The sequence below is a fragment of the Heterodontus francisci genome, chromosome 30 (assembly GCF_036365525.1).
Source record: "Heterodontus francisci isolate sHetFra1 chromosome 30, sHetFra1.hap1, whole genome shotgun sequence".
NCBI lineage: Eukaryota > Metazoa > Chordata > Chondrichthyes > Heterodontiformes > Heterodontidae > Heterodontus > Heterodontus francisci.
The window spans coordinates 43,334,478-43,356,004 of record NC_090400.1 but is presented as its reverse complement, the minus strand read 5'-3'; the positions used below and the strand labels follow the sequence as shown (position 1 = coordinate 43,356,004).

Below are 21,527 nucleotides of genomic sequence, written 5' to 3'. Positions count from 1 at the left end.
TACCACACCCCACCTGTCCCTATATTTCCCTACCACCTACCTAGACTAGGGGCAATTTATAATGGCCAATTCACCTATCAACCAGCAAGTCTTTGGCATGTGGGAGGAAACCGGAGCACCCGGAGGAAACCCACGCAGACACAGGGAGAACTTGCAAACTCCACACAGGCAGTACCCAGAATTGAACCCGGGTCGGCTGGAGCTGCGAGGCTGCGGTGTTAACCACTGCGCCACTGTGCCGCCCACTGCTGCGTTTCCTACTTTACAAAAGTGACTACACTTCAGAAGTACCCCATTGGCTGTAAAGTGCTTTGTGATGCTTGGTGGTTATGAAAAGCAAGTCTTTCTTTTCCCTAAAAGGGTAGCCCCCTTTGGTCAGCTTTACACCAACTGCAGGAAACAGCAATAATGGATGACCTGCTATCAGGCCGAGCCTCTGCTCTGAATCAGCCACTGGGAGAGTAGCCTTGAGGTGATTATCTCTCTAATTTCTGCTTGTTACCTCCACACTACAGTATGTCAACAATCGTGAGAATCGGAGGGCTGCATCTCCCATAGCTACCAAGAACAACATGAATTCTCTACAGGAAGTTCTGATAATTCATCAGAGCAGGCCATCTCAAAAGCTGTCAAACTTTTATTTCAGCATTTTACATTTGTTACCATATCAATAAAAGCAAGCTCTTTGATCAATCCAAAGATTACACGAAAATGAAACAGTGACTGAACTGTTTTTTTTTTGTTGTTGCCCTACAGTCTAGACAATAAATGATCCTACCATTGAAGGAAATGATTGCTGTGTGAAGGAAGTTTGCTACCATTCATACTGTGGACCGTGGAGCTTTGCTGAAAATAAATTGTTTTTGGTATTGAAGATACTGGGCTGGATTTTACCCCCAACTCCAACCCCACCCCCCAAAGTCAGGGGTTGTGGCAGGGGCGACCGTAAAATGCCTCCGGGAGAGACCTGCCATGGGCCTTGATGCCAGGAAGGCCCGGCTTCATATTACCGGTGGAGGCGAGGTCTCGTGGTGGCCCCCTCACCACTCAGCGATGGGAGCCACATTTAAATATGTCAATGAATGTGAATAAAGGAATTAATCACTTACCTGGTTCCGCCAGCCATCCCGCTCGGAAACTGCAGTCGGCACTCCCGCGCTGTTCAATCACTGACCAGTGAAGTATGGTGGAGCACTGGTAGGGAGGGGGGAGGATGTAAGTATATCAGTGCAGGAGGGGGGGGGGGCGGAAGCGGGGTCAAACTTATGTGATTAGTGTAGGGGGTGATGGGAAGGGGTAAAGTTAAAAGTTTCTGATCTTTGGGGGTGGGGTAGAGGTCAGGTACAGAAGGTGAGTATTTTGTGTCGGGGGGAAGAGAGCAAGGGATGAAATGTAAGTTTTTTTGGGGGGGGGAGAGAGGGGTTGGGAACATTTATTTATTTGTAATAAATTTTAACGACATGTATCTTTAAAAATTTAAAGTAAAGGTAAGGGCTGGAAGCCCTTTAAAAATGGCGCCAGTGCCTGCGCAGTGGTACCAGGTGTCGTTGCCGGGGATGGATAGCCTCCCGCCCCCCCCACGTCATGTAAATGTATAATATCACGGTGGCTCCGCAGAGTAAAGCCCACGCATGCAGGCTGCCATCTTGAACCGATTGTTTCAATTATTGCTAAGAAACATTTGGAAGCTAAGAATGTAATAAGTTTCTAGAATCTGCCCCCTTAAAGTGGCATTGTCTGAAAAAATTTGGCAAAGCGTTCCTCGTTGATTTCGAGAAGGACAGGCAATTTTGTAAATCACTTTGTGCCACTTGTGATGAAAATGGTGCATTGCTCCTCTGGATTTCTCCCTCCATGCACGGAGGCTTTATACAGAAGGTGCATCTGCTAAAGAAACAGTAGTTTGAAAATTCTAAATCATAATGAGAAGATCCATCAAGATTTTTGTAGTGAACCATTTTATTTAATTGAATTGATAAATGGCCAATATGAGACTGTCCATTCAGTACAAATGGAGCAAATGCCAAACACATTATTGCCCGGTGCAAGATATATTGCACTTCAAAATAAAATTGGTCTTCTCTATCTTCCCTGTGGAGTTTTTGCAGTCTCAGCAGGGGCGTGGTTACATGGCAAAGGTTATTATGGTTCTGATATTGAGCATTTTGATCTATTACAACAGTTCAATTATGCTTGATGATATCTGTAGTAAAACTTTCATCAGTGTAGCCAATAAATGTTGCACATATAGCTTCTCACTAGAAAATATGATTATCTGACAGGCCAGTATTCAAGGGAACATTCATTTCCTAAACACTAAAGACCAGTTAGTTATGTAGCCTTTTAACTGAACAATAATGCATGAATAAAGAATGCCATCATAAAGCATGAGTTAACTAGTTCCTAATCTACTGTGCACAGAATTATTAAACTATGTTCTGGCACAGATTAATTTCAAAGTTTTACTGTAGCTTTCTGAATCGATATAATAGACTTAATATCTACCCAGTCAGCAGATATATATATTACACATCCAGGCTCATAGCTGGAGCTTAAGGTGTAGCTGATTCTATGCCAATTATTAACTATGTCGTTCTGCGCAGTCACACCTTTTACAATTGTAGGTGATATTGTTGTTATCATGGCTTGTTGCGGTCACAAGAGGCAGGAGGGGTAATGCAAAGAACAGTGTAACTGAGAGGGTAAGGCCTGTAAATCTGGCTGAGTAGCATTCGTCTTCTGGAGGTCAAACAGTCTTCTAAGCCTCCAATATGGCAGGCAGGAAGTCAAAAATGCGCCAGCCTACATAATGGTAAAGTCCAGAAGATCATTGTCCAGAGCCGACACCTGAAACAGGTATAAAGCCCTTTGAAAACGCATATAAAGAACCTAAAACCTGTTTGAGGCCCTCAATACAAGACTGGTTTGCCCTGAGTCAGACGGCACAGCTGCTGGCCGCAGCCAGGAAAATCAGGTCTACATGCGGCCTCGTATAGAGCCAGGAGGAGTAGGCGGCCCCCTCTCAGCCACACATTCAATGAATGGGGACTGTTGTCATCCACTGCTACCCCAAAGTTGTTCACCAGCCCACTCCCTGCACACCGATTACCACCACTACCACCTCCCTACCAACTCACTGCAACTCTTCCCCACCCAATCATCACTATTGCTACCCCACTTGTTCAACACCACTACCTCCACACCCAATCACCACCACTCTCTTCCCACCTGTTCGCCACTACTTTCTTACTCAATCACCATCACTTCCTCCCTGGCCACCCCTACAACACCACCCTCTGGTCAGGCCTACCTCCCAGTCTAGTTGCCCCCCCCCTCCCGATTTCCCCTCTTCTTCCATTACCTGAGAATCACCACAACAACAGCAGCTTCCCTATCTTCAATTGCAGTTCACTTGCGGGCTGCCGGCTGTCCTTTTGGAAAGTACATTTATTTGCACTTTAGGTGAGGTTGAAATGTGATGCTTCTCACATTTGAATAGCCTGTCAATATTCATTGTCTAGTCTCACACATGAGAAGAGGTAATTTGGTGAGATTGCGGAGGAACACCCAGTACAAGACAAGTGCCTTGAAGAAAGGAGAGGAAATAATTGGGAGGAAAAAAAGATTTGAGTACAGTCAAAAGTATGTCAGCTCAGACATCTCACACAATACACCAAAGTCCCAGCTTAAATTGGTTCTAGTGCAGATCTTAACAGAACTGTCATAACAGTGAATTCCACTGAAAATGAGCCTGTCATTGATGCGACCAATTTTGCTTTTCCATGCTTATTTATAAATCTAAGAAGCAAAAAGGTGAAAAAACAATGGCTGAACATGTCCTTTGATTGGCAGGTTGACATTGAACAACTTGACCCACGAGGTCGGACTTCATTGCACCTTGCGGTTACGCTTGGATACCTGGAGTGCACAAGAGTTTTACTAAAGCATGGCGCTGATGTTAGTAAAGAGAATCGTAATGGATGGACAGGTACAGTAATACTTCACTCAGAATTGGTAGAGTCAAATCTTTTTTGAAGATGCTGTTGAATTACTATGTTCTAATTTTAGTTTTTTGTAGAAATATTTTCTCTCCACAGTCTCACAGTGGTCACCATGAATGGTGCTTGTCCCCTATAATTGCACCCTATTCCCTTTCCATAATCTGCACTTTCGGAGTTGTGTGATTCACACTTATCCCATTAGTTGTATTTGTGTGTTGAGTTAACGATAGTCTCAAGCAACAATTCCACCCTCTTCAGAAACAGGAGAATATTAAACCAGCGTTTGTACAAGTTAAAACAACGAAACTATTAATTCAGAATTCATTTGTAAGTGGAGACATGAGAAAATATAATCAAATACTACAAAGTACAGATAGTAAAAGGAGAAAAGATGAGGAAAGTGGTTAGTTAGCTTTGTTCAAGAAAATTCTTTGGAAAATAATACAACCTGGATTGAGAAATTCTGCCCATATTTTGTGTTCTGTCCCCTTTTGGTCCATGTTAGTTGATCTTGAATTATACTGGACTGGATTTTGCCACTCCTCTAGGGACGGGCTGGGAAGCGGGGGTGGTGGTGGTGGGGGCCATAAAATGACAGTGGAAGGCAGTGGAAGTGTCCTTAACCTTCCTGCCACCATGGGATTTTACCAGTGGCGGGGAAGGTAGACGACAGCCCTCCCACCCAGAGGCCAATTGAGCCACTTAAGTGGCCAATTAAGGGCCTTTTCTCACCATCGATGGCATTTTACCAGCAGTGGATGGGCCTGCTGCCAAGTGAGAAGCTCACCTGGTGAAACCTGGCAGCCTCTCTGCGGGGTCGGGGTGGTGGTGTTGGGCACTCAAATGGGCAATCTGTGGCCCATGGAGAGGTCCCCCAGCAGCAATGGCCACCCCCGTGGCACCACTTCCCCCACTTTCCGGGACTTGCCTGACTGGCCCTGGCTACCCCAGACCCCATTTACTGGTACTGAGGGCAGCCTGGTCCCATGGTGTTCTTACGGCCACATGGTGTGACATGGGTGGTTCCCACTGTTCAACTCCCCACCTGACCATAGAAAGTGTATTTACATTAAGAGTTTAGTCCCTTTGTGTTTTATTTTTCAAATAAACAGACAGCGACAGGTTTTTTTAGTTTAGTTTAGTTTAGAGATACAGCACTGAAACAGGCCCTTTGGCCCACCGAGTCTGTGCCGACCATCAGCCACCCATTTATACTAATCCTACACTAATTCCATATTCCTACCACATCCCCATCTGTCCCTATATTTCCCTATCTATACTAGGGCCAATTGCTAATGGCCAATTTACCTATCAACCTGCAAGTCTTTGGCATGTGGGAGGAAACCGGAGCACCCGGAGGACACCCACGCAGACACAGGGAGAACTTGCAAACCTTCTTGAAGGTTTTTAAAAACAGAAAGTCAATTGTTCATTGATCAATATGCTTTATCCTGAAATTGTCGCAACCACAGTCACTCATGCATTCGCTTGCGCGCACGCACACAAGAAGAAACAGATAACAGAGGGAAAGAGGTAGGTGGGTTTTTGTGGTGGAGAAGGGTTACGATAAACCTGTTGAATTCTCTTGAGACTCAATGTCCAGATAGTTACAGGCCAGTGGTGATTGTAGATTTCTCTCTTGTTTGAAGGTTCTGTTGAAGTTGGTGGGTCACTTCTAGCTCTCTCTCTGCTGTATAACGTAGATGTCGGACTTTTTTCTAGCAGGGCATGTGCTTTCTGCCAGCAGTTACAAGTCACTTCACCCCTGGGTCAGTCTCTCTCTCTCTCTCTCTTTCTGGCTGTCTTTTTAAAGGTAAAACTGTCACTTACTATCTCCTGTTAGGAGGCATTCTGGTTTCTCACCATGGTGATTGCACAATGGCCCAGGACGTGGTTACTTCACACCTCCTTTGTTTTAGAAGACATTCAATTCTGGAATGTTTCTATGATAGGTGTGAGACGGGTTTCATCATCACCTTTTGGCCTTGAAGATTTGTGCTTTGTCTTTGACAGACTATTTGAATTAACAAAGGTTAATCTTTTTCTCTGGCGGGCATTTGGAATATTGTTCACTTTTTAAAAATAAAGGTTCATTTTTTTAAAGACAAAGTCCACTTTTTCATAACTCTTCAGAGTTATTCTGTGAATGTTGTATCATTGCACCTCCGTTGTCCAAGATAGCGTCCTCTCTGTTGGTGCAGTCCCAGCAGTGGCACTGCTGAGAGTGAAGAGCTGCCAGCCTTCCATTGTTTAAAGGGACAGGAGTCCTGATGGCAACTAATGAGTTGCTGGACAAATAGAAAATACGGCCGGGGGTCCCACAAACAGCCGAAGCGGGGTTGCATCTGGCTTTTGGGCCTGTTGTCACAAGCCTCATATTACAGGGTCACTGTCCCCAAATCTCAGAATGAGCTGAAGAATCACAACAGGTTTCTGTTCTTATCCAATTATTTTCTTTTATATTTATCTTCCTAGTTAAACTTGAGATTGAAATTCAGGGAAGAAAAATGATCCTTTCAATAATCCTAACATATCCACATTGTTAACTCAACAGATTTTTAATCATCCAAACAGAAGAACATATTTGTATATGTGAGAAGCAAAACACCATAAAAGCATCCATTTCTATGCAGAAAGCTTTTGCTTATTATTCAAATATCTAGACATAGTGGATAAACCATTCATTTATTTAACTGACAGGAAATCAGATATTACTGTGGCTCGCATCAAATGCAGCTATTTAGCAATTTAAACACCAAAGTAATCTTATCAAGGGGACAAAGGCACTTGAATAATAAGCACAGTCTGGACTTTGACTAAAACCGCCATATTTGTGACGTACTGGGCTGAATATTTCTCTTATCTTGAAGCAGTAAGAGTGAAGTCGGGCAATGTGGTGACCATCACAATCCCACCCCCAAAAACTGACCACCAAAGTAGGGGAATTAAAGGAAGGTGGTGATGTGGTAGCAACATGGGATTAATGTAGGATTAGTATAAATGGTTGATGGTCGGCACAGACTCGGTGGGCCGAAGGGCCTGTTTCAGTGCTGTATCTCGAAAAAAAAGTGTTGCCAGTGCATGTTTCCAGGCAGCTTTGGGAAATCTACATCTTTTTTTTTATTCATCTTTGGGATGAGAGCATCACTGGCAAGGTCAGTATTTATTGCCCACCCTTAATTGCCCTTGAGTAGCTCGTGGTAAATAGTCAGTAAACAGTTCACCATTGTTTAAAAAAAAGGCAATTGATGCTCTATTTAGATGGGTCTCATAGATCGTTATCTTCTCAATGGTACCTGAAAAACAAAGAGATTAAGCTGTCCAATTCTATAGACTGGCAGGGCTCCCACAGGTGCAGGGCATAATTAACAGAGCATGCATGACCTTGAAAGCGCTAAACAACCCCCTCAATTTCATTAACAGGAATACGTTTCATTCATCTAGCTGTGTGTGATGCCAATCACCTTATCCTGCATGTGAATGTCTGGATGCTTTTATCATGTGGCAATCCACCAATACTAAGCCACATGACTCAACACCATGAATCTGGATAATCGACTGGTGATCCAGTATACACCCTGCAGTCATGGCTGATGACTCCAATATGCCATCCACAGAGAGAAAGAGAGGACAAATAGAATGAGGCCCATGGGACCACAAGAAGTTTGATATAGGAGACCATTGACGTTCTGAAGTCTTGTTTTTGGTGGCTGGATGAATCAGGTGGTGCCTTACAGTACAGCCCAGGAAGAGTGACCAGAATTATGTTAGCTTGCTACAGGCTGCATAATGTGCTTCCTGAAGCTGTAGAAGATGATGATGAAAAACAGAGAGATGACCATCTATTCTAACATCAGGTGGAGATTGGATAGGAGGGAAAGGAGCTGAAACAAGGGATACAACAGCATGCAGCCAGAGAAAGGAGGCAGCAACGTATTGGCAATTGCTTTCAATAAAAGGTTGAGAAGGCAAATCCAATTCCTTCCATCATGGCTGGTTTTCTCTACCTTGCCTCCAACTGCCTCATTAAGATTTACATTCCCAAAGGCATGTATTCCTCACCTCAACACTAGAAAGCAGACATTCTCACCTTGCATCAACTCAGTCCACTATGCTGCAGACATTAAAGTGGGTGCAGGAACAGAGAGATCCAGAGTGTACACAAGATTTTGATGGTGGCAAGACAAGTTGAAAAGGTTGCTAGAAAGGCATACAGAATCCTTGGCTTCATAAATGGAGCACAAAAACAAGGAAGTTATCCTAAACCTTAATAAAACACTGGTTAGGCCTCAGCTGGTGGATTGCAGCTATTTCTGGGCATCACACTTTGGGAAGGATGTCAAAACCTTAGAAAACTGCAGAGGAAATTTACCAGAATGGTATCAGGGATGAGAAACTTCAGTTATGTGGAGAGACGAGAGAAACTGGGGTTTATCTCCTTAGATCAGAGAAGGGGAGACTTGATTGATTAAAATCTGGAAGGGTTTTGATACAGTAAATAAGGAGAAGCTGTTCCAGTGGCAGAAGGGTTGACCACGAGAGGACACAGATTTACGGTAATTGGTAAGTGAACCAGAGGCAAAATGAAGAAAAAAATGTTTAGATAACAAGTTGTTATGATCTGGAATGCATTGCCTGAAAGAGTGATGGAGGCAGATACAATAATAACTTTCAAAATGGAATTGGATAAAAACAACAATTTGTAATTATATAGTGCCTTTAATGTAATAAAATGTCCTAAAGCACTTCACAGGAGCATTATCAAACAAAATTTGACACTGAACCATATAAGCAGATATTACAGCAGATGACCAAAGGCTTGGTCAAAGAGGCAGGTTTTAAGGAGTGTTTTAAAGGAGGAAAGAGAGGTAGAGAGACAGAGGTTTAGGGAGGGATTTCCAGAACTTTGGCCCTTGGCAGCTGAAGGCATGACCACCAATGGTGGAGGGATTAAAATCATGGATGCTCAAGCGGCCAGAATTAGAGGAGTGCAGATATCTTAGAAGATTGAGGGGCTAGAGGAGATTACAGTGATAGGGAGGGATGAGGCCATGGAGGAATTTGAAAACAAGGGTGAGAATTTTAAGATTGAGGGAGCCAATGTAAATCATCGAGCACAAGGATAAAGGATGAATGGGACTCGGTGTGCATTTGGACAAGGCCAGCACTGTTTTGGATGATTTCAAATTTATGGAGGTTAGAATGTGGGAGACAAGCCAGGAGTGTGTTGGAATCATCCCACCTAGAAGCAACCAAGGCAAGAATGAGGGTTTCAGCAGCTGATGAGCTGAGGCAGGGGCAGAGGTGCCAACTGGCCGTCTTAGTGATGGCGTAGATATGCAGTTGGAAGACAAATCTGGAGTATTGTGTACAGTTTTGCTCTCCTCATCTGAGGAAGGATGTTCTTGCTCGGGAGGGAGTGCAGCGAAGGTTCACCAGACTGATTCCTGGGGTGGCAGGACTGACGTATGAAGAGAGATTGGGTCGATTAGGCTTGTATTCGCTGGAGTTTAGAAGAATGAGAGGGGATTTCATAGAAACCTACAAAATTCTAACAGGACTGGACAGACTAGATGCAGGAAGGATGTTCCCAATGGCAGGGTAGTCCAGGACCAGGGGTCACAGTCTAAGGATAAGGGCTAAGATATTTAGAACTGAGATGAGGAGGGATTTCTTCACCTAGAGAGTGGTGAACCTGTGGAATTCTCTACCATGGAAAGCAGTTGAGGCCAAATTATTAAATATATTCAAGAAAGAGTTAGATATCGTTCTTAGGGCTAAAGGGATCAAGGGATAGGGGGAGAAAGCGGGTACAGTGTACTGAGTTTGGATATCAGCCATGATCGTATTAAATGGCGGAGCAGGCTTGAAGGGCCAAATGGCCTACTCCTGTTCCTATTTTTCTATGTTTCTAAATAAGACATCAGGGTTGAGAATGGTCTGGTTCAGCCTCAGACAGATCCCAGGGAGAGGGATGGAGTCAGTAGCTAGGGAACATAAGAACATAAGAAATAGGAGCAGGAATAGGCCATTTGGTCCTTTGAGCCTGCTCCTCCGTTCAATAAGACCATGGCTGATCTGATCACAGCCTCAAATCCACTTTCCTGCCTGCACCCATAACCCTTGACTCCCTTGTAGATCAAAAATCTGTTGAACTCAGCCTTGAATATATTCAATGACCCAGCTTCCACTGCTCTCTGAGGAGGAGAATTCCAAAGATTAACAATCCTCTGAGAGAAGAAATTCCTCTTTATCTTGATCTTAAATGGTCTTATTCTGAAACTGTGTCCCCTAGTTCTAGATTCCCCACGAGGGGAAACATCATCAGCATCTACCCTGTCAGGCCCCCTCAGAAGCTTATATGTTTCAATAAGATCACTTCTCATTCTTCTGAACTCCAATGAATATAGGCCCAACCTGCTCAACCTTTTATCATAAGACAACCCCTTCATCCTAGGAATCAACCTAGTGAACCTTCTCTGAAATGCTTCCAATGCAAGTATATCCAGGGGTCAGCAACGTGTCCGTACAGGGGCAGCAGTGTCCATGGTAAAAACAAGTTTAAAGGCTTGGAGCAAGACATTTATAATTATCAAGAGCGAAAGTAATTACAAAGGATCGGGGAAATGGGCTAGTTCCCAAAGCGTGAATGGTTTGCCTGCGCGTGGACCTCCATCGATTCGGAGCATGAGGAGGTGGGACTCGCTGGGAAGACTGGAGCCGTCAATCAGGTGTTCCCTGTCCATGCCTGAACAGACAGGATAGTGCACAGGAACAAATGATAGAACTGGAAAGGGAAGACTTCTTTGAGCCAGAGCATGTTTTCTTTTAGGCAGACAGTTCACTTTCTCAGCTCTCCAAACGCCTGGTTTCTCTCAGAGTGCGGGGCTGACGCCGAGTGGCAATGTGTTTCCGCTCCTGGTGCATTGTTGGGGAGGGGAGTGGGGAGAGAGAGGGAGGGAGGGGGAGAGGGGGGAGTGAGAGAGTTGGGGGGAGAGTGGGGGGATGGGGGAGAGAGGGGAAGAGGGGAGAGAGAGATGGAGGAGAGAGGGGGACAGGGAGATAGAGGGGGCAAGGGAGAGAGAGGGGGCAGGGGAGGAGAGGGGGGAGAGGGAGAGATAAGCAGAAGAGAGAGGAGGGTGGGAGACAAGGGGGGAGAGAGAGAGGGTGAGAGGGGGAGAGAGAGGGTGAAGGGGGAGAGAAGGGGAAAGGGAGAGAAGGGGGAAGAGAGGGGGAGAAGGTGGGGAGGAAGAGTGGGGGGGGAGAGAGATTACTTATGCAAACAAAAACAATGCCAGATGTCTCACTAAATATGGAGAAATGTGTTTTAAATCACACTGTGATTTGATAGCATTAGGTTGGCTATGGACTTTATATACAGATTAATTGCCCCCATGTCCGTGGCTGCGTCAATAATTTTGTCAAATGTACATGGTGCAACAAGTGGGTGCCTATCCCGGAGTATATCCCTCCTTAAATAAGGAGACCAAAACTGCACACAATGCTCTAGGTGTGGTCTCACCATTGCCCTGTACAGTTGTAGCAAAACCTCCCCACTTTTATACTCCATCCCCCTTGCAATAAAGGTCAACATTCCATTTACCTTCCTAATTACTTGCTGTACCTGCATGTTAACTTTTTGTGTTTCATGTACGAGGACACCCAGATTCCTCTGTCCGACAGCATTCTGTAGTCTCTCTCCATTTAAATAATATTTTGCTTTTCTATTCTTCCTACCAAAGTGGATAATCTCACACTTTCCCACATTATACTCCATCTGCCAGATTTTTGCCCACTTATTTAACCTATCTATATCCCTTTGCAGACTCTGTCCTCCCCACAACTTGCTTTCCAACTGATCTTTTTATTGTCAGTAAATTTGGCTACAATATACTCAGTCCTTTCATCCAAGTTATTAATATAGATTGTAAATAGTTGAGGCCCCAGCACTGATCCCTGTGGCACCCGACTGGTTAGTTTGCCAACCTGAAAATGACCCATTTATCCCGACTCTCTGTTTTCTGTTAGTTAGCCAATCCTCTATCCATGCTAATATATTACCCCCAATACAATGAGCTCTTATCTTGTGCAGTAACTTTTTATGTGGCACTTTATCAAATGCCCTTTGGAAATCCAAATACACGACATCTACTGGTTCCCCTTTATCCATCCTGCTAGTTACATCCTCATAGAACTCTAATAAATTTGTCAAACATGATTTCCCTTCCATAATACCATGTTGACTCTGCTTGATTTGCATTATGATTTTCTAAATATCCTGCTTCTACATCTTTAATGATGGATTCCAGCATTTTCCCAATGACAGCTAACTGGCCTATAGTTTCCTGCTTTCTGTCTCTCTCCTTTTTTGTATAGGGGCATTACATTTGTGGTTTTCCAATCCACTGGAATCTTTCCAGAATTTAGGGAATTTCGGAAGGTTACAACTAATGCATCTACTATCTCTGCAGCCACTTCTTTTAAGACCCTAGAATGCAGGCCATCAGGTCCAGGGGACTTGTCATCCTTTAGTCCCATTAATTTTCCTAGTACTTGTTCTCTAATGATAGTGATATGTTTTAAGTTCCGCCCTCCCTTTTTCCCCTTGATTTTCTACTATTATTAGGATGCTTTTAGTGTCTTCTACTGTGAAGGCAGATACTTATAACAGAGTATATGGTGAGGGCCACAACTTGAACTGTTTGAAAAGGAAAAATTTGCTGGGCTATGGGGAAAGACGAAGGGAGTTGGACTAATTGGATAACTTTTATAAAAAGCTGGCACAGGAACGATAAGCTGAATGGCCCCCTTCCGTACTGTATCATTCTACAAATCTACATCCAGAAAAATCAACTCTAACACTTGCTCACAGTTCGGTTAAAGATCCGTCTTATTTTGCATTTACCATGGCAGTATAATGCAAATTGGGAATATCAGACAATGGCCATTCCACATAGCATGAGGCTGCCAGCACTCTTGTATACAGTTAACTTTCCTTATGTCATATCTCTTGTTTTGGACAAATTTTGCAGTAGTATAAATTATTTGGAAGTGTTGAGATTTCACCTATTTATTCAGCAGCATCCACAGGTGTTTCACACAGTGGCACAGTGGTTAGCACTGCAGCCTCACAGCTCCAGCGACCCGGGTTCAATTCTGGGTACTGCCTGCGTGGAGTTTGCAAGTTCTCCCTGTGTCTGCGTGGGTTTCCTCCGGGTGCTCCGGTTTCCTCCCACATGCCAAAGACTTGCTGGTTGATAGGTTAATTGGCCATTATAAATTGCCACTAGTAGAGGTAGGTGGTAGGGAAATATAGGGACAGGTGGGGATGTGGTAGGGATATGGAAGTAGTGTAGGATTAGTATAAATGGGTGGTTGATGGTTGGCACAGACTCGGTGGGCCGAAGGGCCTGTTTCAGTGCTGTATCTCTGAACTGAACTGAACATCAATCTGCAGCTTGTACCTACAATCAAGAGCAAATGGACACATATTTGAAAGGAATCGAGGTCGAATATGTTTAACCTTCTCCCTCCAATACACAAGAGAAAATTTTATGCAACCAAATTCAGGCCTCGCATGCAGTTGGCAGGGGTTGCAAAATGGCAACATGGGGGTGTTGCACATTTTATCCTGTAGAGTTTGCATGATCACAGGAAAGGTGTAGATGAAGAAAGTCATTCAGCCTACCTTTATTCATCTCTCCAGAAGCAACTGAGTCCTTAAACAGAGCATTTAACTCCTCCTAGATGTTTTCCTCCTCACCTGTGCCTTGAAGTCCGTGTCCTGCTCAACCTTTGTTTGAAGAAGCACTCCCTGACATCAGACCTAAATTTGGCTTGCGGCAGTTGAACCTTTAACCTACTGTCAAGACAGAGTCCTGAATTTGCCCTTTTGTACATGCTTTACCATCTTACATAACTCTACCAGGTCTTTTTTAGTCATTTCCTTTTAAGGTTCAGGCTTTTCCCTTTTTCTCATAACTGATGCTTGGGATCATTAATCTGAATGGAGATTGATTCCTTTGCTAGTCGCTCTACTTCATAAACATTTTTTTTTTCATTCATTCATGGGATGCAGGCGTCACTGGTCAGGCCAGCATTTATTGCCCATCCCTAATTGACCTTGAGATGGTGGTGGTGAGCTGCCTTCTTGAACTGCTGCAGTCCATTTGGGGTAGGTACACCCACAGTGCTGTTAGGAAGGGAGTTCCAGGATTTTGACCGCATGACAGTGAAGGAACGGCGATATAGTTCCAAGTCAGGATGGTGTGTGACTTGGAGGGGAACTTGCAGGTGGTGGTGTTCCCATGTATTTGCTGCCCTTGTCCTTCTAGTTGGTAGAGGTCGCGGGTTTGGAAGGTGCTGTCTAAGGAGCCTTGGTGCATTGCTGCAGTGCATCTTGTAGATGGTACACTGCTGCCACTGTGCGTCGGTGGTGGAGGGAGTGAATGTTTGTAGATGGGGTGCCAATCAAGCGGGCTGCTTTGTCCTGGATGGTGTCGAGCTTCTTGAGTGTTGTTGGAGCTGCATCCATCCAGGCAAGTGGAGAGTATTCCATCACACTCCTGACTTGTGCCTTGTAGATGGTGGACAGACTTTGGAGAGTCAAGAGGTGAGTTACTCGCTTCAGGATTTCTAGCCTCTGACCTGCTCTTGTAGCCATGGTATTTATATGGCTACTCCAGTTCAGTTTCTGGTCAATGGTAGCCCCTAGGATGTTGATAGTGGGGGATTCAGCGATGGTAATGCCATTGAATGTCAAGGGGAGATGGTTAGATTCTCTCTTGTTGGAGATGGTCTTTGCCTGGCACTTGTGTGGCGCGAATGTTACTTGCCACTTATCAGCCCAAGCCTGGATATTGTCCAGGTTTTGCTGCATTTCTACACGGACTGCTTCAGTATCTGAGGAGTCACGAATGGTGCTGAACATTGTGCAATCATCAGCGAACATCCCCACTTCTGACCTTATCATTGAAGGAAGGTCATTGATGAAGCAGCTGAAGATGCTTGGGCCTAGGACACTACCCTAAGGAACTCCTGCAGTGATGTCCTGGAGCTCAGATGATTGACCTCCAACAACCACAACCATCTTCCTTTGCGCTAGGTATGACTCCAGCCAGTGGAGGGTTTTCCCCTGATTCCCGTTGACCTCAGTTTTGCCAGGGCTCCTTGATGCCATACTCAGTCAAATGCTGCCTTGATGTCAAGGGCAGTCACTCTCACCTCATCTCACCTTGCTGCAAACCGATAACAGCTCAGTGGAATAACATCGCTGAAGACAAAAGAGAAACATAATTATATTCCCAGATCTCAACGTATTCAGTAATTTACCACAAATTGAGAATTTAGTGCTGTCAAATATATTTCACAATTTTGAGCCCTGATATGAATATAGTGAGATTTAACAGTGTAAATTTTTAAATTTACAATAATTGGGTCATTAGAAAGAATTAGCTGTAAATTTCTAACAAGTAAAGCAAAGGTTTTAAGAGCACTGGAGATTAACACAAAGTATTTATTTACCAGAAGATTTACGATATTTTTAATTTCTCTTTTACAAATAGTTAATCAATGTATTTCATTGAGGTTTTCAGCAGTAAATTCTAATTCCAATATAAAACTGCATCATTAAACCAGCACTAAATCTTCTGCACCGTAAAAGGACTATACAGTGATTCTGCCACAAACTGTAATAAAAAGACTTTCACAAGAGTAAATAAAACCCATGTCTCATCATTCAACAGTGAGCTACAGAGAGAGAGAGCGAGTTGTCAATAATAACCAGCTTTGGGACTTATTTTATTTTAAGACTGAATCACTTGTATATTGTTGGGACAAACTGCGGGGAGCACAACATCAAGTACTTACGCTCAACCATACAGCTATATTCTGAAGTTAGAAGTGGATATGTTCCCTAATGATTATACGATGTTCAGTACCATTTGTAACTCCTCAGATACTGAAGCAGTCAGTGTCCATATGCAGCAAGCCCTGGACAACATTCAGGTAGGGGCTGATAGGTGGCAAGTAACATTTGTGCCACACAAGTGTCAGGCAATGACCATCTCCAACAACAGAGAATCTAACCATCACCCTTTGACATTCAACAGCATTGCCATTGCTGAATCCCCCACCAACAACATCCTGGGGGTCACCATTGACCAGAAACTGAACTGGATTAGCCATATAAATACTGTGGCGACAAGAACAGGCCAGAGGCTGGGAATTGTGCAGTGAGTAACTCACCTCCTGACTCCCCAAAGCCTGTTCACCATCTACAAGGCACAGGTCAGAAGGGTGATAGAATACTCTCCACTTGCCTGGATGAGTACAGCTCCAACAACACTCAGGAAGCTCAACACCATCCAGGACAAAGCAGCCTGCTTGATCTGTGTCCCAACCACCACCTTACACATTCACTCCCTCCACCACCGACGCAGAGTGACAGCAGTGTGTACCATATATAAGATGCACTGGAGCAACTCACCACACCTCCTTCGACAGCACATCCCAAATCCACGACCTCTTCCAACTAGAAGGACAAGGGCAGCAGACATGTGGGAACACCACCACCTGCAAGTTCCCCTCCAAGCCACACACCATCCTGACTTTGAAATATATCGCCGTTCCTTCACTGTCGCTGGATCAAAATCCTGGAACTCTCTCCCCATCAGCACTATGGATGTACCCACATCAGTGTTTCAAAAAGGAAACTCACCACCACCTTCTCAAGGGCAATTAGGGATGGGCAACAAATGCTGGACTTGCCAGCAATGCCCACATCCCATGAAACAAACATAAAAAAAATAATCTGGGCAAAGGATGCACATGCATGTAGGTGGATTGAGCGAAGCTGTTCTGCTTTGGAGCAGCTTCATGGGTGTAATTATGTTTTTTGTGCATTTACAGATATGCGCACTGCCTACATATGCTTGGCATGTGTGTGTGGGGGCACAATTACTTAACTTTCAGTTTTTCTTCCCATCTGTATTGAAAAGGCTGACTGTTTCTGGGGCCATACCAGTGCAGTAGTTGCCACCCTCCAGTACCTCACCCAATTGGCTAGTCACCATGCGTGAGCCTGAATGGGGAATGTTAATGAGCTATTTGGTAGTGGATGCTATAAAACCTATGCTCCATTTTAGCTTTCCACCAAAGTTATATGGCACTGATAAATGTTACAAGCTCCATGTTCAACTTTTTCACTATTTTCCTCTGCTCCCTTCTCCTATCCTGAAAGCATTGACTCCTTGCTGAGTTACAGTTTTGTGGGCACTATTTATCCTCTGATACCACGCTCAAATAATCATTATTCATGTGTCAGCCTTCACAGTGAGTGTCAGGAGGCGATTTGACCACGGGGGCATCACTGCTGAGCGTGATCCCTTCATTATCCAACTTCCAACAGGGGTCTTCTGACTTCTCCGTCCCTAATCCATGGACATTGAGGCTAACAGTAGTAACTCTTCCACTGGCTCACCTAGATAAGGTAACTCAATACAAACTGGTAATTGAACCTGGCACCAATTTCCTTGATCAATTACTGGGTACATACATATTCAGTGAGTGACTGAGGAGCCCCTGCATGCTCAACCTTATATATCTTTTTGAATTCAGGCTGCTTAGGGGATTCTAAAATGCAGTCAGTGAAGCATGTCCAATATAAAATGTGAAAAATGATCGTCTTTTCTGACTCTCTGAAAGTTTGGAGATGTAACACTTTATTGCTTTGTGTTAAATTTATATGCCAAATTAGATTTTAGTGTGAGAAAATCTTATTATACTGCCCATTACATGGAAAATTGCAAATTGCTGGGTCTGTGCTGTATTGGGATGGAATTGGGATATTGAATGGATTGAGATGTTTCATCAACTCTGAATTTTTGAACAGGATATACTTAGGAATCTGGCACAAATCGGCCCAGTGGTCAAAACATTATGGGTAATGAATGCCTGAATTTCTGAATTACAGTGCTGACAGATAAGGCTCCCTGTGACTACTGTAGGTGGATTTGGAAAATTACCTCCCCTTTTATTTTTATCAGTTTGCAATCTTTGCTAAGTTCATAGCTTCCACTGGCATTGGTAGAGCTGCTTGGCTGTTGCAAATGGATACAGATAAAGTCAATGGAATAAAAATTGGTCGAGATGTAAAACAGGCAGCTGATTCCCTATCTCCCATTTTACGTGATCACACAATCAAGATCTATCCCATGGAATATTACTGCACTATTTGTGTTAAACTCCTAAACTTGCTCCTAATAAATGTGTTTATGATTTTGCTGCACATACATTGGAAATTCCACCCCTTGGTAAAGATCACCAGTGCTAGACGTGTCTCCATCACTGGTCCAACAACATCCCATAAAATTTCTCTCAGAAGACAGCCCCTCTCAACATCAGTGTGACTTCTTTCATCAGCCCTTTGTGCCACTTTAGGTCCCATTTAGTGCTATATCACGGGCTGGTTTTGTGCTATGGATTCATGCACATGCAAGCCTTGCCCACAAGAAAGAGGACACAAATCAAACCCACTGAACGTCCCATTCCTTCATACAACACATTCAACAAAGCAATTGTTTTCTTTACATATACAGTAGTTGTCCAAGCTCTTGTGACGAATGCTAATATATTAGGGCGGCACAGTGGCGCAGTGGTTAGCACCGCAGCCTCACAGCTCCAGCGACCCGAGTTTGGTTCTGGGTACTGCCTGTACGGAGTTTGCAAGTTCTCCCTGTGACCGCGTGGGTTTTCGCCGGGTGCTCCGGTTTCCTCCCACAGCCAAAGACTTGCAGGTTGATAGGTAAATTGGCCATTGTAAATTGCCCCTATATAGGTAGGTGGTAAGGGAATTGAGGGAAGGTGGGGATGTGGTAGGAATATGGGATTAACGTAGGATTAGTATAAATGGGTGGTTGATGGTCGGCACCGACTTGGTGGGCCGAAGGGCCTGTTTCAGTGTTGTATCTCTAAATAAAATAAAAAAATAATAAAAAAATTGTTCATCTGCTTACGCAAGGTTTCTGGGTAGATTGGGCACAAACAATAGCAATCCCACTGCTGAAAGGATCTGTTTGGTGATGGAGTATGCATTCCATATAGCTGCCACGTTCAGACCATTACCAGGACAATTGGAAATTCCAACAGCATTGTTTCAGGAGAAAAAACTGGGAGATAGATTGCGAATCAAATGAAATCTGATATCTAAATAACTTTTCACAGTGAGACACATGGAAATAGGTTGCATTATTTTTCACAGAATCAGTGAAACCAATAGAATATATGCAACAGTTACAGAGCAGCAACAGTATACAATTATATTATTACAGTAGGAGTAAGCAATAGAAGTCTTTTATTTTCCAATTAAGAACCAATCTGTCCCTGTTTCCCAGCCGCAACTTCCTAGAGTCAAAGAGACAAACTCCAGGTTCAAGTGGTATCTGGTTTCCATCTCTAGGCATTAAGCCTGGAACATTTCAATGCCTGTTATATGTTACATTACCCTTGTTCTCATTTCTTGTGCCTCTTATGACCTTATTTTGAAATGCTAAAGATTTAAACTGACATATAACTCAATTTTTTATGAAACAAGTTAAATTAAATTATAAGAACAAAGCCACTTTTAGGCCTAACTCGTGTTGCAGCAGAATCACTTTGTTGAGTGACTACAGCCGAGGTGACATTAATATATGAATTGGATATTGACTTTACAACTATGTGTGATCATATTTAGGCCAGGTAGGAAGCGCTGAAGGGTCTGACTGTACATGTAGGGACACTTTTCAACTTTTTATTATGTTGTAAAATCAATTAAAATCAAACTTAATTTTACATTCCAACATTTCATTACTTGTGGATCTTGAGTTTCAGATTTTTGCAGTCAAATGACGGAAGCATCGCAGGCATGACATTGATTTCTGCTATTTTTCTTACATTAAGTTGCTTGTAACTTAGAGAGTTGTAATCACCTCACATTGTTACAGTTCATTTTCAGTAGTAAAATTGTCAAAAATCCAATCACGCCACTGAAATCCAAAAAAACATTTGCAGTTCAAGGTCCAAATATGTAGCAAAATATTCAATAATGCCTTGCATGTTCTGTTCAGTGAATGCAGTAAATGTAGACAGGACTGTACACACTACTTTTCTCTTACACTATCAGAGGCATTTAACACATGCCTGGTGGAGTTTTGAAGAAGGCATGTGTTGTATATCCCTGTCACTATATTGTATGTTGTCAGTAGTGTAGTTATAGTAGTCTATATACACTTTTATTTCATATTTGCTGATTTGGAAAGGCTTTTTTTTTTGAACAGTTGCCCTGGTTGCTATAAAAGTCCTTAATCAGAACACTAAGATCTGTTCCTGTCAACAACATGAGATGCCTGTATAATAACGTGAATGCAGATTTAAACTTTACATGTGGTCCCTGAGGTTCTGTGGTACGTACCTACGTGACAGATGCAAAACAATCATTAAGAGAAAGGCCAGTCATTTTACAATGGGTTTTCCTGACCTGGAGCCAGAAATATACAAACTATTACAATCACCCTGTGATTGATTCCCAAGAAGTTAAAAACAGCACCAATTATCTCGACCTGCTACTTTCCCATCAGAAATATTGATGTTCTGATCTTAAAGGGACAGAGCAGGTTAGCAGCTAAATATCACAACTGTGCTTCAGGCTCCATCAATGGTTGGAAAATCCGTGGACAATGCACCTGTGATTTTCTGCTGTGTACAGATGGTGGTGGTGGGGCAGAATCTGGGAATAATTTGCCCTATTTGTCTCAACAGCGTACCGCATGGATTTACAGAGCAAAGCTTTGACAGAGTCTGAGCCATTTTCTTCAAAAACAGCTTTCTGAAATTAAGCTCTTTCATTGTGGGAAATACTTTGTGTTAAAACGACGGTCAAAATTTGAATTAAATTCTTATTAAAGTACACCATGCATAAAGCACCTGCTTTCACTGACAGTATTCAGCAGCCTGTTGTTCTTTTCATACATGAGCTCAACCTTTTCGCCCCACAGGTCTCCAAGAGGCTGTAAGTACAGGGGACCTGGAGCTGGTGCAACTTGTTCTTCAATATCGTGATTACCAAAGATCTATTAAACGACTGTCAGGGATCCCATGCCTATTAGAGAAACTCCGTCAGGTAAAGCAGCAGCATTCTCAGAACATTCTGTGGTCTGTTGGGTTTGTTGTGGAAATTTCTAATGCCAAATTTTGGGCAAAAAGAAATGAGATAACTATACAGTTTGTTTATGTGTTCAGTCTTCCCTGGGTGAATGCTGACATAGCGTGTGGTAGCCTTATGTATTGTGCTGCAGGACAGGACATGTTCACACCCATGAATCCTCACACGTTGAGATCCCAGCTCTGCCACCATTGGCAGCTGCAGGTGCTTCTCCACAAAGAAAGAAAAATCAGAGGCCTAGTTACTCTGGGGCCATTCACTCTCAGACTCCTCCAAGCCCCTACATACTAACTGCCACAGGCAGTGATCTGGGACCAAGCGTCCTC

The 21,527-nt window shown here is 43.5% G+C and overlaps 1 protein-coding gene across 1 annotated transcript in view; it reads left to right on the top strand.

The window, feature by feature from the left end:
- The window catches only part of ankrd13b (ankyrin repeat domain 13B), a 365,862-nt gene that overhangs the window by 234,219 nt on the left and 110,116 nt on the right, over window positions 1-21,527 (top strand). Inside the window, exons 2-3 of the mRNA XM_068009985.1 lie at window positions 3,853-3,988; window positions 21,035-21,159. Coding sequence (XP_067866086.1) covers window positions 3,853-3,988; window positions 21,035-21,159 — 261 coding nt within the window. The remainder of the gene's footprint in view (window positions 1-3,852; window positions 3,989-21,034; window positions 21,160-21,527) is intronic.